Source organism: Thunnus albacares, chromosome 12 (assembly GCF_914725855.1).
Source record: "Thunnus albacares chromosome 12, fThuAlb1.1, whole genome shotgun sequence".
Classification (NCBI taxonomy): Eukaryota; Metazoa; Chordata; class Actinopteri; order Scombriformes; family Scombridae; genus Thunnus; species Thunnus albacares.
In genome coordinates this window covers 14,746,403-14,764,877 of record NC_058117.1, presented here as the reverse complement: position 1 = coordinate 14,764,877, position 18,475 = coordinate 14,746,403, and the positions used below count along the sequence as shown (strand labels likewise).

The 18,475-nt window shown below is 39.0% G+C and overlaps 2 protein-coding genes across 2 annotated transcripts; both read left to right on the top strand.

The window, feature by feature from the left end:
- The first annotated feature begins 408 nt into the window (after positions 1–408).
- On the top strand, positions 409–11,486 carry zgc:153615 (uncharacterized protein LOC777747 homolog). Its single transcript, XM_044366962.1, has 7 exons — positions 409–586; positions 2,711–2,820; positions 6,535–6,652; positions 9,098–9,304; positions 9,619–9,742; positions 10,018–10,111; positions 10,247–11,486. Exons 1-7 carry the CDS (start codon positions 557–559, stop codon positions 10,296–10,298), a joined length of 735 nt encoding a protein of 244 aa, XP_044222897.1. The 5' UTR covers positions 409–556; the 3' UTR covers positions 10,299–11,486.
- A 2,209-nt stretch (positions 11,487–13,695) lies between these two features.
- On the top strand, positions 13,696–16,667 carry zmp:0000001127 (interleukin-12 subunit alpha; the record flags this gene model as incomplete). The annotated part of the gene is made up of 6 exons (XM_044366964.1): positions 13,696–13,902; positions 13,998–14,084; positions 14,249–14,290; positions 14,504–14,626; positions 14,906–14,950; positions 15,195–16,667. Coding segments are annotated over 6 exons (633 nt in total), but the record flags the coding sequence as incomplete, so codon positions are not given.
- Positions 16,668–18,475: the final 1,808 nt, after the last annotated feature.

Here is an 18,475-nt window from a genome sequence, read left to right as displayed (position 1 = left end):
CTTTAATGGTTTTGTTTTCCATGGTTGCAGTCTCATTTATCAGACTATGTTTAGCTCGGCCTTTTAGTCCGCCATATTGTTCACCTTGCTGTGCAGCCATTCATCTTCCCTTATTTCTTGTATATCTAGTATATGGATTGTCTCATCTTATCAGGACACAGCTTTCTAGCAGCTACCATTTGTTCCTTTCCTTCCATTAAAAGAAAGATGAAGGGGAGAAGCCAGGAGAGAGAAAGCAAGTGAGGAAGATGGAGGAAAAGATAACAGATCTGGAGAGCAGTGGCAGCACCGAGCAGCATATCCATCTCTCCCCTCCCTCCTCCGTTTCTCTCTCCTCCTCCACTTCCGTCTCTTCCCACTCTTTCCTCTCCTGCTCCTACATTCCCCCTCCTCTCTCTGCTGCCTCTCTCGCTCCCCTCACTGCTCTCTCCTCCCTCCTTCCCTCCCACCCTCACTCTCCTGCACGGAGCTGCAGTATATGAGAGGGTCTCCTGGGTCTAGCTTCACTGCAGTGTAGAGAAGGGCAGGGCGGCTGTTCAGTACGATGCGCTGAAGGATGGTGCACCAGGAAAAACGCGTTTATCAGGTGTGTGGATTTCATGTTTGTATGTGTTAGTGTGTAATCGTGAGGTGTAGCATGTGGGAGAATATTTTCAGGTGTACATGATAGGTATCCATCATGGGTGTGCTGCTGTAGATGAATCAGCCATACTGGACGAGTGGATATGTGATTGTAAGGGGTGTGGGTGTGTTCATAGATGGTCTTCACCTGCTTATCTCTGTTTATACATCTCTGCAGTAAAATTTGAAGTAATTCCATGTCTAAATATAGATGATGATATAGTGTGCTGTCTTGAGTTTCTTATAGATACAAATGAAGTAATTCTCTATTATTTATTGCGACCACAAGGTGCTTTTGCTACACTATACACTTATTATAAAATGGGTAAATAGTTTGTATGTGAATGTGTGTGTGCGTGTGTGTGTGCTTAGAAAGTCTGCTAGTAAAGAATACATCCGGCTGTCTGAAGTAGATGAGCAGGCAGTAGGCAGAGCGTTGGTTGGGAGAGTGAAGGCAATGAACTGTGATTTATGCTCTTACATCACAGCCTCATCTAATGATGCGTCATAAAAAGAGAGGGTGTAAGTGTGTGTGTGTCAGGCTGGTTCTAAATTTGTGTTTCAAGAGAGAACGCTGACACATAAGAGAAACAGACATCATTTTGAAGGTGTTATTCAATGGTTGTTTGTGAGTAGAGTGCTTTTGTGTAGACAGCCTTAGGATATGAGGGCACTTGGCACAATCCCATGATGTAAAAATACTTTCCCCGTGGTACCAGAGTAGAAAATCATGTCGTGCTGAAGCATTTTGTTCAGTAGTTCTCTGCACTGAGATAGAAATTAAGACTCCAAAACCCAAGCAGGTCAAATGGCCTAAATATGGAAATATCATAAATTGAGGGCACTTACAGGGCAGAAGCTGATATGAAAGGAACATGATAAATAATTGAGGGAAGGAGATCAAATGAAGAAAAAGAGGAAGAGAAGAAGGAAAGGGGACACATTTATATCAGAAATTTAAGTAAGTGAAACAACATGCCTATTGCTCTAATAAAAAATAAACAGAAAGAACAAAATGTCAGCCAGGAGAGACAGGAAGCTGCCAAACACCAGTGCAGAATGATGTTGCATTTTAACTATTTTAGATATTAGCTGTTGGCTTGATGATGGTCTGTTAGTGGACAAGTAAGCAGAGAAAGACTGTTATTGATGACTTACAGCAGTTAAAATCCAGTGATTGCAAATGATTACCAGAGGCCTCAGGGCTTTGTTGGTGGCTGTAAGTGGCAAGAATGACTTGGTGGATTGAAACATAAATGAATAAATATTAAACAATAATACAATTATGTGTTTTCACACGTCTGGGGGGACCTGCTTAAAAATTTTATCTGCTGTATTTTGTCCCTCCATATTGAAATAAGGTGCTATCAGGGAACTGTTGAGGACATAAACTGCCAGATCATTTGCCCATTCATTTTCTGTGCCAGGCTTTTGCTACAGGAAGCTGTGTGTCCCAGGATAAACTGGGTAAAAGGCAATGTACATCCTAGATAGTTCACGCGTCCATCACAAGGCTTTTTATTCATTGTAATAGCCTTATAATAGCAAGAGACTGGATATTCTGTTTTCTATCATTTTAAATTGACCATTGAAATATGATATTTTTGGGCTAACTGATTATATGTGGACAGATTAGGAGAATTACAGAACCAGTGATGTCTGTTCCTGTTTTTGAATCTTTTGGTCGAGAAGAAGGCCAAAGAACAGAGTTTTATAAATATGTTAGCTTTGATAGTGCAATTAATATAAAATGATAACGACAGTGTCATCTATGAGCCCCAAAGTAGCTCATCTTGCTGTGTGAAAGGCAGGAAATTGGATTGCATGCTCCATTCATTCCATCTGCTTACACCTACATAATCCATATTGTCCCTCCTCCTTTCATCCTCTTCTTTCAACCAGAAAAGGCTTTTTCATTTGGTGCCATACAAGTATATATAGCTTCAATTTAAATAGCCATCTACCCACTCAGTTTAATATTCCTCCTGCAAGTATGTCCCACTTGCTAATCAAGCAGAGGTGGCACTACAGCAGCAGCACTTTTATCATTTTTTCTTTATATTCATGTATTTTTCTCGGTTTCTGGCAGGCCCAGAGGAATGAGAGAGAGTCCATCAGGCAGAAACTTGCCCTTGGCAGTTTCTATGACGACGAGCCAGTCATCTACACCAGCTGCAGCAAGAACGGCCCGGCCTCCCGGTGGGTTTCAATCGAGAGTGTGTATGGATGTGTTAGGGTTTGATCAATGCTGTCCTTTGAAGGCTGGCACCAATATTTTTGTGTTTTAGCTTCTGATAGCTGACAGCTTTAGATCTTTTTTTGTCAGATTTTATTTTTGGATGGATGGCAGGGTAACAGTGAGTTATGCCCTAGATTACATTAAATATTGATTTACAGAAAACATTATTAATCACATAATACATGTTTAATTGTAGGTTTAATTGTAAAGGAAGCTCCTTCTAATACTGCCTACTAATATATAAAACAGTCTAACCCATATATTAATGCATGTATGTTATAGCATGAGCTCTGTCTACATGGTACATACAAGTCATTATCAAAAGGTAGTTTAACATGTGACAAGCAGGAGAGGGAGCTATTCAGCAGCTCACTTTATCTATGAACTAATTGCACAAATCAGAAAGATAAAACTGATTGGATTGGCTTGTTGGTTTGTAGGTATCAAGTGCAGTTGACAGTACATGACATCAGGTGCTTTCTGGAAGTCTTTCGAGTCATGTAGTAGAAAGTGCAGCATAGTGCAATAAAAGGGGTGAAATGAATAGGTCAATATATCATGTGTTCGTTAGACATGGCAACACTGAGAATGAAAATGAGTGAGTCATTTTACAGACAGACTGGCAAAATGAAAGTGAAAGGTTTCCGGAAAAGTCACAGTAGTGTTTACAGTCAGTCCAAGGGAACTGACTGAACAGAAACTGATTTACTATCAGCAGCAGAAAAAAGAAGCATGGAAAGAGTTGGCACAGAGGGCATGTGGCATGGTGGTTAACCTCTGTTACGTGATGAGTTGCTTAAACAGAAATTTAGAGATGTCACAGCTTTATGAGTCACATAATGTTTGAAGAAATTCTCACGCTGGGATATAATTAGTATTTTAAGGGTTTGATTCCAAAATTAAATATCACCAGCTGCTACACAAGGATTGATAGCAAAAAATATAAACAGATTTTTTTATATCTCTGAATATTTTTATTTCTTTTGTTCCGTATTTTGCCTTAAAAGTTGTATGCATTAGTCTTCAGTTGTTTTTTACTGCCCTATTTTTTGCACTAACCTATGCAAAAGATCAATATAAAAAAGTTTAACAAATAGATTTTTTAAAATAACATTTTGTATCTTCAGTTTTTATTCCAAAAATAATGCAATAACCAAATAAAGATAGGATGTAACACACAGTAGGTTTGACATATTAAATGCTCGAAATTTTGATTTCTGTTACTGAGGCTTTGGATGCTTACAACTCATGCACACACGCACAGTGGAAAAAGTTGCATTACATCACAAGATGGTTAACCGAAGCCACAACAATTACGACACAATTCTGCTTTCTTTTCATGACAGCTTTTAAACTCCAGTAACACTCTGGCACTTTGACTTTTTCACTGGAGGGGGCGTTCAAATCAAGCAATGGGGCTGCCCCCCAAGCTACGTTTTACCATTTGAGGAAGTGTACTCCTGAAAGAAGAAGTGATACTTGACATGAGTTTGTGTCAGGGATCGGTGGAGTTGGAGTTATGTGACCTCCAGTGGAGGTAAAGGTGCACCCTTTGGGGATTAGTTTGGGGAAATTCCCCCACCACCACCACCACCACCCTGTCCAGTTTGTGAGACTTTGGATAAGTTATTGTTCTCATCCTAGTGTGTGGGGGGAGATAGCTTTGGGTTGTTAGGTTCTTTTAGTGACAGTATCATGATCTGGAATTCAGTGGTGTGTTTCAAGCTCTCGTAAAGGCTGAGGTTGAGGTTTCTGTGTAACTGCTCGGGAGAGTCTTATGCTACATTGTGTTCATTAAAGCCTTCTATAGCTTTTGTTCCCACACTTGATAAGTCACAGTTTATGATGTAACTGACGTCGATACACAATGTGCCCAAAAGTATATGGACACCTAGATATTGCAACCATGCATATTTGCTTAATATCTCATTCTAAAACCATCACTCTTAATGTGTTGATATATCAACCTCCACTCTTCTGGGAAGGTTTTCCACAAGATTTTGCTGCAGGAATTTGCTGCTATTCAGTCAAAAGAGTAGGGCTGCAAATAACAATAACTTTCATTTATTGATCTGATTATTCTCTTGATTAATCAATTAATCGTTTGGTTTATAAAATGTAAGAGAATAGTGAAAAGTTCCCATTTTAATTAAGCACAGTTCAAGGTGACATCTTCAAATATCTTGTTCTGTCCAACCAACAGTCCAAAACCAAAAGATACTCGGTTTACTATCATGTAGGACAACGAAAAGCATCAACTCACATTTGAGAAGCTGGAACCATAAAATTTTGGCAATTTTTCTTAAAAAATGAGAAAAACAATTATTTGATTATCGAAATAGAGCTACAATGATTAATCAATAAACTAATCATTGCAGCTCTACACAAGATCATTAGTGAGGTGGGGGGGGGTATGCTGTAGCGTTAAGATTTCATTTAAATGGAACAAAGGGGCTTAGCCGAAACCATGAAAAGAAGATCCAAACCCAAAGGACACAAAGTAAAAGATGGACAGGGGTGTTAATTAAAAGCAAACATTTTATGCAGTAATTTTATGTCGATAAGATGCTTTGACATTGGTCTTTATTATTTCCATGGGATTTCGCTGAGCAGCTGAAAAAATTGGTAATTTGTGGTCATGTCTGTCTGTCACTGAGACACTCACTGAGTGATAAAGTTACACCATTGGTTGGCCAAAGCTTGGGACAGCCAAGTATCCCAGAATCCATTTTATACCAAATGTCGTGACTATGATTGTGAGCCAGGCCAAAGGCGGTTGTAAATTTCACTGTAGGACTGGCCATCATGAGCATGGAAGAAATCCAGTTGCGCCGGTCGCTATGTGGGCCGCTTATACAAAAACAAGAGCCTCTTATGTCTTTTCCTCCCTTGATGTCACCAAACATAAAATCTCTTGTTTAGACAGGCTTTTTAACTTTATTTGGAAAAATAAGCCACACAATGTAAAAAGGGACGTTATGTCTATGTCTCTATGCTCTATAGAGCATAGTACTGTATTTAATGCACTGTCAACTGGCATTATATGCTTATCACATTACTAGGTTTTGACCTAGTCTTGTTTAAATATTTTTAACACACATGAACTTCTTTTTAAATTAAAACTACAACAACAAGCACTCAGTTCAATCAGTATTGTGATATAAAGCTATCCAGCTAATTCCCCATGGAATCTAACACACAATGTACAACACAGTGTAGATGCCCACAAAACTTCTTGAAGATACTTTTGCTTCTTTGTGGAAATTCAGTCAACATCACAAACAAAATGTATTTTTTAAGGATTCACTTTTTGTTTCTGTTTGTTGTGTAATTGTAAATACACACTTAACGTCATATTAGTGATTGTGTAAAATGTCTTTTAGGGTCTCCTTGTCGGGGATCAATATCAAGACCTAAATCCTTACCAAGTTTCAACATCCTACGTGCTGTGATTTCCTTTATGTCTTGTGTGTGAGTGTGTGTGTGTGTGTGTGTGTGTGTGTGTGTGTGTGTGTGTGTGTGTGTGTGTGTGTGTGTGTGTGTAAACAAAATAAGACAACAATCAGTATGTTCCCTATTCTCTCTATTGGTTTAATTTCAACTAGAAGACTTATTGAGTGTCTCTGACTGAAGATCGACATTTCCTCTCTCACTCTTTGTGTTCTTTCTCTTAGGCTGCAGAGTGGGGTGAACCTGCAGGTGTGTTTTGTTAATGACAGCAGCAGTGACAAAGACAGTGATGCTGAGGACAGCAGGACAGAGACCAGTCTGGACACGCCGCTGTCACCTGTGGTATGCACAACTTAGGGTCACTGTGTATTGTTATGTATGTGTTTAATGTGTGTTTCTGTCTGTTCCCACTAATAATGATAATAATACATTTAATTTGTATTGCACTTTTCATGTATAGAGAAACTTAAAGTGCCATAGTATTAATACAATAGAACATACCATAAAGAAGATAGTAACAAGAGTTAAGCCTTTCTGAATAGAAAGGTTTTTAGGCCTATTTTAAAAGAGTCTGGGGTCTGTGCGTCCCTCAGATGGTTAGGAAGGCTGTTCCACAAGCATGGTGCAGCAGAGCAGAAGGCTCCATCCTCCATGGTGTGGAGCTTAGTACTGGGAGCCCAGAGGAGCAAACTGCTGGCAGATCTGAGAGTGCAGGTGGAGGTTTGTGGTATGATTGGTTCCTGTAGGAAGGGATACATGTCTGTTGATGGATTTGTATGTGAGTAGCAGGACTTTGTAGTCAACCCTGAAGGAGACAGGGAACCAATGCAATGAAAACAGAATTGGTGTTATATGTTTGTGTTTACACACTCTCATCAGGATCCTAGCAGCGCTGTTCTGAATGTACTGGAGCTTCTAGATGCTCCTGCCAGGGGTCCCTGTGAAGAGCACATTGCAGTAGTCCAGTCTTGAGGAAATAAAGGCATGGACAAGTTTCACTGCATCTGACAGGGTTAGAGAGGGGCAGAGTTTAGAGGTGGTTTTGAGATGGTAGAAAGAGGTTTTGCATAGATGTCTTATATGGTCATCAAAAGTAAGCTGAGGGTCAAACTAAACACTCAGATTATTGACTGAGGAGGAAAGGGGGATGTCCTGCCTGTCAAAGGTGAGATTAGGTATGGGGGATGACTGAATCCAGTGTGGACTGCCAATAGGGAAAGTTTCAGTTGTGCTGCTGTTTAACTGGAGGATATTTGTGCTCATCCAGGTATTTATCTCCTTAAGACAGGTTGTCAGGTGTGACATGGCTGCAGAAGGCTTGGGGCAGTTTTGATGTACAGCTGGGTATCATCAGCATATCAATGAAAAGACATCCCATGTCTGCTGATGACATGTCCAAGGGGGAGCATTTAGAGGGTAAACAGAATGGGGCCAAGAACCTATCCTTGCGGAGCACCACAGGTGACAAGGTGTGATCTGGACCTGCATCCTCCCAGTGAGACATACTCAGTCCTACCAGAAAGGTAGAACTGAAACCACTTAAGTGCAGATTCTGACAGTCCAATGGTGGTGTGGAGGCCCTCTAAGAGGATAGTGTGATCCACAGCGTCAAATGCAATACTCAGGTCAAGGAGAATCAGGAGAGAAGGGGACCCTACATCAGCTGCCATCAGCAGGTCATTTATACACCTGAAAACCTGACTGAAATATTTCATATAGGTTGTTGTGTTTAAGGTGGTCCTGAAGCCCAGAGGCAACCACCTTCTCCAGCACCTTGGACAGGAAAGGGAGGTTGGAGAGGTCTGTAGCTGGCAAGAACTTCTGGGTCCAGGGTGGGCTTCATAAGGAGGGGGCAAATGACTGTAACCTTGAGGGCAGATGGAACACTACCGGTTTGAAGGGAGAGGTTGACATTCAGGGGGCTGAGAATGGGCATGTAGGATTTGAGCAGAGCTGTGGGAATGGGGTACAGGGTTTCATTTTCCTGAGGATTTCCTCAATGTTGCTCTGACTGACGCCAGTAAAATGGATTACAGATGATGAGCTCCCAGACAGAGGGTCGATGACATGAGGAGGCAGAGAGGAAGAGCTGGACATCAGAGAGCGGATGTTTGTTGGTCTTGGCTCTGAAAAAGTCAATGAAGCTGTTACATCACTCTTCTGTGGCCTCAATTGGGAAAGATGATTGTGGCTTCAGGAGATGACTTATTGTGGAAAACAGATACTTAGGGTTGCCAGGATTGTTACTAATTATGTTGGAGTAAAACTGTGACTGAGCATCTTTAAGGGGTTTTGAGTTAGTTCTTTGATGTTCACGAAAGGCCGGTTTACGGACAGCGAGCCCCGATTGTCTGAAGCATTGTTCACCTGTCCACCTGTTTTTATTTTCTGTAGGTGATGAGTGAATCAGGGAGCAGAGCGTAAAAGGTTGACCTCATGTGTATTGACAAGGGCATAAAGATCAAAGACACTGCTCAGAGATGTATTGTAGAGTGCCACTAGTTCATCCACTGATGCAGAAGCTGGGTAGATGATGTGCTGGAGGTCCATAGTCATGATGGTTGGGTCAATACTTTTCCAGTTCTGAAAAAGCATTTGACACTTAGGTTTAGTAGGTGGTGACAGGAATGTCAAATCCATTGAGACAACCTTATGGTCGGACACATCCAGATAATAGACCTGTAGGTTATTAATGGGGGTGGAGTCATTACACTTTGTAATTACCATATGTGAGAACCACATTGGCTGTTACATCCTGAAATCACTTCTATACCACTTTCTCTCCAGAGCAAGCAAAGCTCATCTTTATCAGATCGAGACACGGCAGAGGAGGACTCAGACCCGTTAGATGACTGCGGCGGGTTCTGGCGGGTGCAGCGGAGGCTCCAAGAGGAGGCCCGTGTGGCACTGGCTCTGGCAAGACCCATGGCCCGCATGCAGGTGGAGGTGGAGAGACAAATCCAACTGCACAGACGTTCACCTGTGGCTGACTTGGTTAGTCAGAGAGATCTTTTTACTTCCTCTTCCATGAAAAAGGCATTTTAGGAAATGATCCAGGAAAATGAAATAGTAATACAATATGGGGAAAAACAAATTGAAAATAGAATTACTGACCGTAAGTTGCTTTTACAGTAGCATAACACAATAACGATTACACAATCGATAACCAAAAGAACCCCCCTGATACTAGTATACAAAAGAGCAGAAAATAAGATAGATGGACAAGTCTGTGCCATGTTGCACAATTTGACTGACTGTGTCTATGTTTTTGGGTGTGTGTGTGTGTGTGTGTGTGTGTATGTACATAGCTTCCCCATCTGCCCCACATCAGCGAGGGATTGATGAAGAGAAATCTGAGGAGAGGGGACATGAGGGACATGAGTCTTGGCCAGCTGCAAGTCATCACAAATGATTTACACTCACAGATTCAGAGTGAGTAGAAGAGACACGCACACATATGTTTCATCATGGGTGCAAGGCCAGAATGAGACACAAGAACATGCCTCCTGCAACTGAAAACACAGGAAATTAAGTTTTCAGTTAACAATGACAAAATCAAATGAAGATCAAAATGTCTAAAAGGCTTAGTTTATTCTAGTAATCAACTAGCATTTTTAAACCATTTTTACAAATCATGCTCTTAAAATTCCTTCCTTTACCCCATAGTGACACCCTCAACAATGCATTGTACATCTAATCTCATGCAGGTCTAAATGAGGAGCTGGTGCAGTTGCTGCTGATGAGGGATGAACTGCATGTGGAGCAAGACGCCATGCTGGTGGACATAGAGGACCTCACCAGGTGAACGTCCCTGCCTTTCTATCTACCAACCTCTATATCTATATTGCAAAGATGCTTGCTATGTCTCATCTTCATATATTTGGACATGTACTGTATGTGTGCTCAGAATGTAATAATGTCTTTTTGTTACAACAGGCACGCTCACAGCCATCAGCGGCACCAGGCAGAGAAAGCCATCTCTAAATAAACTCCCTATCTTCACATGTGTCCGTCTGCACGCCATCCAACACACCTCTCCATGGACTGTCATTAATATTACTAATGAAATTCCATCTGTGCTGACTGTCTCTGGAGAGCTGAATAGGCCATATAGTATTAACACACACACTCATAATGTATTGCACCATTGAATGTTGTCCGAGGACCCGTTAAAAGAACATCTAAAAGAAGTTGAGTGATCACCGCTTTCAATATGGACACAGTAGAGTTTGTGCAGGCTTTTCACTTCCACTCAGCATGATTAATAATGCCATATTTCATAGAATTAGGGGAATCCTCTTGACTTAATTCCATCCCTAGCCCTGATTTACCTGCTCATGATTTTGCACGGTACACTTGTGTATGTTCATGCTGGACTGGAGGGAGCACCTCATTTGTCTCAAAAAGGGTAATGACTTCTGCAAATGGGCCACATCTCACTGAAACCCATGATCTATTAATTATTTGTGTCTATACTAACCAAGATGGAGTGATCAGACTCTCCTGTCCAGCCATGTCTTTATTCATTCTTTCACTAAGGGCACTGTGTCATTGCTGTTTAACACTGAAATTAACTCTCAAACTATCTAAGCTGTTGCAATAGAAAATCATAAACACTACCTGTATCTGTGCACATTTGCAGCTTAGCTTCACAGTGGTGTTTAAATGCTGCAGCAGCTTCACTACGGTCTCTACGGTCAGGATCATTAAGACACAAAATTGGATGTAAGTCACTAGCTGCTATTTAAAGATGCATTCAGAGCTATAATGAACATCATTTTTAACTTTATGTAGACAAATTTGTATTTGTCAAATGCATCTGTACAATAGATGAAGAAGATATAGGTTATAAAATTATTTTGGGTTAATACGTAGGGAAAAAGCAAAAGTAGAGGCATGTTGAGCAGCCTCTAAATAAAAATATGCAATGTGATTTTTGTTATGCTCAGTTTACTAATGCTACAAAAGGGTGAACATAAAAAAATGTAAAACAAAAATATTAACAAATCACAACCTATACATATATCTATTTTATCTGTTAAAAAGATTTATGGGCATATTTTATGTAAACGTTAAAGGTGCAGTGTGTAGAATTTAGTGGCATCTAGCAGAATGGACTTGGCAGAAATGGAATATTATATTCATAAGTATATTTTAATCAGTGTATAATAACCTGAAAATAAGAATTGTTGTGTTTTTGTTACTTTAGAATGACCCCTTTATATCTACATAGGGAGTGGGTCCTGTTTCATGGAGCCTGCCATGTTGCACCGCCATGTTTCTACAGTCACCCAGAATGGACAAACCAAACACTGGCTCAAGAGAGGGCCTCTTGTGTTTTTCATGAGTTTCATGGCCACTGTAGGTTCTCCTACATGCTTGGAAGGGGAGGGGGAGGGGGTATTCAGTCGGTTGCAATCTGCAACCTCACTGCTACATGCCACTAAATCCTTCACACTGGTCCTTTAAAAGAGATTTTATTAAAAGGATGAAGACCATGCCTTGTTGTCTGGCTGTCTTTAACAGTGTTTTCACCCTCAGCTTTTTAAGAATGTCATTTAACATAAAGTTAACTTTCTTTTTTTATTGTATGCTTCGTTAATAAATGTACTGTATATTGATTGTAAAAAAAAAAGAGAGAGAGAGAAATAATAAATGTTTCAAGTGTGTGATCTATGTCTTTATTTGGCTGGTTTTCATGAGATTTATTTTGCATTCGGCGCCCCAGCTAAAGACGCACGGGTTAATGATATGTACTGTGAAACCAAATGCTTAAAAAGCCAACAGAGAAATTGTTTCATTCAGCGCTACATGCTAGGGTGAGTCTCCTCTCATTCACATATTCAGTCTCACTATTGCACAGAAGGTCATGGTTAGGTTTCTCGCCATTCACACTTCTGTTGACACGTCTGAAAAGTGGGACTGAGTTTTGGGACGGCTTACCACATGCAAGAGGGGAACAACTCACCACAGTGTTGGGACAAAAAAAAGCACTCATGTTACAGTCATCAGTTGATCTAAATTAACTGACACAAAGTTATTATTATTATTATTATTATTATTATTATTATTATTATTATTATTATTTAAAAGTAACAAAAAATACTAATTATTCTGATTAAAAAATACATTTTACACATAATGTAACTTCAGCACACATGAACTACAAGAATCAGTAAATAATTTCCTCCTCAGATGGCTGCTCAGAAGTCAGTCAAGTAAAAATAAATAGATCAGGGTATACGTTTTCATTAGAAGCCAAATTCTTGTACATACATGAAAAAAACATTCCAAATAACACTCTGATTTGAGTTATTAAAGGATAGGTTCACAACAACAACCAAATAGTCAGGTGCCCAAATTAACATTGACACGTTTTTCTAGCCATAATCATTCCTCTGTTCATACTTGTCATTACGAGATCCCTTCACAATACACTTACAATGTAAGTGACAGGGGACAAAATCCACAGTCTTCCTTCTGTGCAAAAATGTATTTCAAAGTTTAGGAAATCACTGTTTGTCCAGACACAAAGAGGGGATTTTTTACTAAAAAGATTGTAAACTTTATGTGGGACTTTATTTGACTAACTCAGACAGCTGAAGGCTCATATTAACTTCAGATAAACTTTTAAATACATTTTTGCTCAAAACAAGGACTGTAGATCATCACTTACATTGTAAGCACATTTGGAGGGGATCTTCTAATGGCCAGTATGAACAGGAGGAATGATTACAGTGAGCAAAACCTGTTTTAATGTTCATTTGGGCTACTGAATATTGTTTTAAGACAGACTTGAAAAACTGTGAACCTATCCTATAAATACATAAATATATAATAAATTAATTATAAAGTCCTTCTACATGTGTTTGTCAATCTTTTTTTTTTCTTTGTCTTACACATAAATAAAATGAAATGTGTTAATATTGATATACTGGACATGGCTGTAATTCGACAGATGTTTGACATGACTGTGCAGGATTACAATAGAATATTACATCATGCTTTCATTCTCCCCTCTTTGGAAATGTCAACAATAAACTGTGAATTAGTGTGAATCTCTGAATCTCTCTAACCTCAAAATCAAAGTAAATGCCATTTCATCATCAGTGTTGTTGTGAATTCCAGTTTCACTATTCAGCAGTACTGTAGGGGAAAAAGAGGAAATTACACAACCTTGACTGTGCTCTTTCAATGCACAGTCAGGTGTCGGCATCACTGTATCGTAAGGGAAATCCCTGCGTCAGCCTGGGTATAAAATACTTAAGGATGTCTGAGTTCAGTCAGTTACAACAAAGAATCGGAATCAACAGTCTTATTCAAGATGCCACTCATCAAGCTCTGTGAGTGTGATATCCACTGACTGAACAATGTTGTGTCTTTGAAAGAAAATATTTGAGACTTTAGATTTACATGTGGGACTCTATTTTCTCTTTTTCTTGCCAGACTTTACTCCTGCACTGCTGCTTCTAGTGCTCAGCTGTCCTGTGTGGCAGGTCAGCCAGTCTCTGCCAGTGAAAGGACCGATGACGGACTCCTGTGTTATCTACGCAAGAACACTTCTAGAGAACATCACCGATACACTCATGCAGGTATGCCCGCAAAACTACACTGCAGGTCTACACGTCATCTTTAATCTGTCTTTAATTTACAGTGATGGTTTTAAATTTCTCTTTCCTCGTCACAGAACAACCTGTTCACTGGAATCGACTGCACAAAGCAGAGTGTGGAGCTGCACATGGAGACTAACACGCCATTTGTGTGTGCACCAAAGGTACAGTAGGAAGCTTTTTTTCATACAGATGTACTTTAGTTGTGAGATAGGGAAAATCAGTCCTATATTCTAACCCTATCCCCCTTTTTATGCCAAGATACATTTTTTTTTTTTTAATTATTTTGTAACTGTGCCTCTAAAATGTAACTGTGTTTGTCACACAGGAACCAACATGCTCTGGAATGGCTAAATCTGAATTTGATCAGGTATGTTAAGCTTTGTCTCTCTGACAAAACTACCACTTTTTTAATTTTTCTTTTTCTTCTTCTACCTCTCTTTTAAGAGATTATGAAAGTGTACATATTAAATATAAGTAGGAAGAAATAACCTTTAACACATATTCATCAACTGTATTTTGCTGCCTGATAGTTTATATGTATATATGTGTTTATAATTGTCTTTGCTGTGTTTCAATCTAGGACTCATGTCTAAAAAGCATTGGGAAGGATCTGCAGTATTACTACAAATTTCTTGCTGCTCAGCCAGACCCTGACACTTTACTCAGCCGTACTGTTCTGTTCAGCCTCAAAGAACTCATGGAGGTAACTGATTTTACACAATACACATATAGCTTCAGTGGTGTTGCTACTATTTACAAATACAGAATGAAAATTAAAACTGGCTGTCTCACGAGGGACACTAGAGGCTACTGTTCTAAATATAACATATGTTAAATGACATATGTTAAATTTTAAAGAGAAATGTGAAGAGGTAAAGGGAGAGCTTTAAAGGAATAATTCTATAACTTATACATATTAACTGCATCTTGAGTACCACTGAATTAAGAAATGAATTAACAGTTAATCTTTTGCTCTTGACAGAACTGCTTCACATGGTCTCTTTCCGCAGACTTGGCCTCAAGGAAGGTAAGAGATATTTCAGTGCATGCCATGACCATGACTCATGATCCGTTTATGTGTTTGTTTTATTTTAGATTTCAAAATTGAAGATGGTACAAAAATAGGATTAACAAAAAGAAATATTATTGTAATGGTCAAGAAATCAAAACATTTACTCCAAACATATACTTCTTTTGGAAGAACAGTTATAGTCTGACTGTAATGTCCTTCACAATGCCTTAAACCTGTTTTTTGTTGGGGTTTTTTAAAGGCTTCAGACAAGCTGAGCACCTACGATGAAAGACTCAGCCTTTGCAAAGTTCTGAAGGGCTTCCAGGTCCGCACCATCACCATCAACAGAGTCATCGGATACATGAACTCTGGTGAACACACTAAATGAATCCTTGAGCTCTAACAGATCAGTAGTTTAGAAAGCTACATACAGAACCAGTCTACATATAAAATCCAGTGAACTATAGTAACAGTTCATGCTATCTAATTGTGACAGAAAACACTTTAGTCTAATTTATAACTTTTTACAGATACATTATTTTTGTGTTTGTGATTTATATTTAACATCAGTGATGTGCTAAAGTACCTTTTAGAAAGTGTATTTACAGACTATTTATTTATTAATAATATTTAAATTTGTTTTATTCTGGACTATTTATTTTCAGTTATTTATTCTCATGTCATTGGTTCTAAGAATCATCAAATAAATATTTTTCCTGCATAAATTATACTGATTTGTCATTCATTTATTCATTGTTGTTTACTTACACTACTTTATTGTTTTAACTCCAAAACATATTATATGAGACAATTTAAGTATTTTTCCCTTCTTGAAGAGAATCTACAGTCACATCACATAATCGTAGTTACAGCAAGTTCAGTCATTTCTTTCTTTCAAGAGACTGCCTGACAGCTATACTTGGTCATTTATTGCAACCACTAAACAATAATATGTATAGTCTGTTTTTTTAAACCATTAAATTTACTTCAGTTGTGCTCATGAGTTTACATACCCTGGTAGAATTTGTGAAATATCGGCCATATTTTGGATGTGGCTGTTTCAAGATGAACAATAAGGAGGTACAGTTGTGCTCATAAGTCTACATACCCTGGCAGAATCTATAAGACATGTACCATTCATAGTGTCTATAGTTGTGACCATAAAGTTCAATTTTGGTCTCATCACTCCAAATAACTTTGTTCCAGAAGTTTTGAGGCTTGTGTAGTTGCTGTTTGGCATATTGTTAGCAGGCTGTTTTATGGCGTTGGCACAGTAACGGCTTTTTTCTGGCAACTTGACCGTGCAGCCCATTTTTGTTCAAGTACCTCCTTATTGTTCAGCTTGAAACCACACATACAACTTTCAGCTGAAGTTGCATGTGAGTTTTTCTTTGCAACCTGAACAATTTTTCTGGCAATTGTGGCTGAAATCTTTGTTGGTCTACCTGACTGTGGCTTGGTATCAACAGAACCCTTCATTTTCCACTTTTTTATCAGAGCTTGAATACTACTCATTGGCATTTTCGAATCTTTGGATATCTTTTTATATCCTTTTACTGGTTTATAAAGTTTAACTCCCTTTTCTCGTAGGGCCTTTGACAGTTCTTTTGCTTTCCTCATGGCTCAGTATCCAGTAAAGTCAGAGCAGCCCTGGATGAAATGTGCAGGGGTCTCTCAAGAGCTGAGAAACTCATTGACTATTTATACACAGACACTAATTACAATCAAACAAGTCACAGGTGTTGAAACTTAGCCTTCATTGCCATTTAAACCTGTGTGTGTCAACTTGTGTGTATATTATCAGGTCAAACATTCAAGGGTATGTAAACTTTTGATCACGGCCATTTTGGTGATTTCAGTTATAATTATGATGTAAAAAGGGCAAATATAATTATGTAAAAATAAATGGCTTCACCTGACCACTATCATTAAATGAAACAAAAGTTTACAGCATAATCAGTCAGGCTGATATTTCACAAATTCTACCAGGGTATGTAAACTTATGAGCACAACTGTATGTGATTTCCTTGCCTTGATGGCATTTTGCAAACTGTCTTTACTATACACCTGACTGTACTGTATATTCCTGTAACCAACTCAACACCACCTCAGCCCTCTGATAAATTTTAAGTACTATCAGAAGACAAAGTGGTATTTGATCTCACTTGATTTGGAAAGTCCACTGTTAATGATTAACTAACTATCATGTGACCAAAAGTTTTTTGATATTCTCAAGGATGTGAAAGCCAGTCGACTGGTACTAGTGTCTGGATTATGTTTTGGATTTGACGTTGAGTCAGAGTTAGGATCAGGGCTATATTATATTGTCATGGTTGATGTCTATAGAGATATAGCAAATGGTCAGATGTCACCGTGTTGAACATCTAGAATGAGTTTACAAATAGCTAAGAATTAACAGTGGAATGTACAGATACATTTTTCAGTCATCTGAAGATGCTGATGCTTTCATGATTATACTCACTGAGCTGAATGGATTAACTCGTTCACCTCAGTGCCGAATTGTTCGAATGATGTTCTGAAAGTGAAGGTAAGCCATGTTGGTATTTATAAAACCTCACTGAAAGTGACATCTATCCATTGTTTCAATTTGCATCCCCTCTGTGTTCAATGGAACCGACACAACTGAGATTTGTGGCTGTTGGGGTTGAGAGAGACGTATGATGTACCCACCACAGAAATGGTTTACAGATTTACAGACCATCAGAATACACCTACAGAGTAGAAACAACATGTACATTACAGAATCATTCTTTCACACAAGAAACCAAGAGTATATATATATGAATCAACTTTTACATAAAACAAAAATAATCAAGAATCAATCTTTTGAACTCATAATTCAGTTAAGATCAAAACATACAATCAGTAAGTTAGATAAAACCCCTCTTGTGTACCCCCTTAGCACTCATCATGTGACCCCTGAGTTCTGTCTTCCGGCCACCAGGGGCAGCTATTGAGGCAAATCCTCAAAGAAGATCCCCTGAAACACCAAGGCATTAAATGAGGTCATGACAGAGGTCATCGGTCACATGAACCTACAAACAGAGGCCAAGACACTTCCTGCCTCCCGCTAGATGAAACCCTGGCAATTTAAAGGGGGTTCACACAAACATACTTGATTACATCAGAACAATAAAACAAATGATTAAACAATCTAGATTAACAACTTCAATCAAAAACAAAATCACAACAATCATCATCATCATAATCACTCACATTGTGAAGTCTTCAATCCATGTACTTTACCATGTCATGAGCAGGAAAGCCTCCCTGCTCTCCATCGCCTGGAACAAGAGAGACCCCTGTCTCTCCATTGTCCGGACCACCTTGATCTGCTTGGGTTAAAGACTAAGACTCAGACCTTCAGGGGTAGAATGGAAAGAGACAGCATCCAAGTTGCAGATAACTTTGATGTTCGCTATTTCAGTTCTCCTTGATCAAGTGCTTCAATAAATATTGTCAGCTTTAGGACATCAAAGGCTAATGTCCGCTTTTCTCCACTGAGGTGCTGACCATCGC

Coding starts and splice junctions, on each gene's coding strand:
- zgc:153615 (XM_044366962.1), top strand. CDS start 557: ATGGTGCACCAGGAAAAACGCGTTTATCAG. Junction 587..2,710: donor AGGAAAAACGCGTTTATCAG/GTGTGTGGATTT, acceptor GGTTTCTGGCAG/GCCCAGAGGAATGAGAGAGA. Junction 2,821..6,534: donor AAGAACGGCCCGGCCTCCCG/GTGGGTTTCAAT, acceptor TCTTTCTCTTAG/GCTGCAGAGTGGGGTGAACC.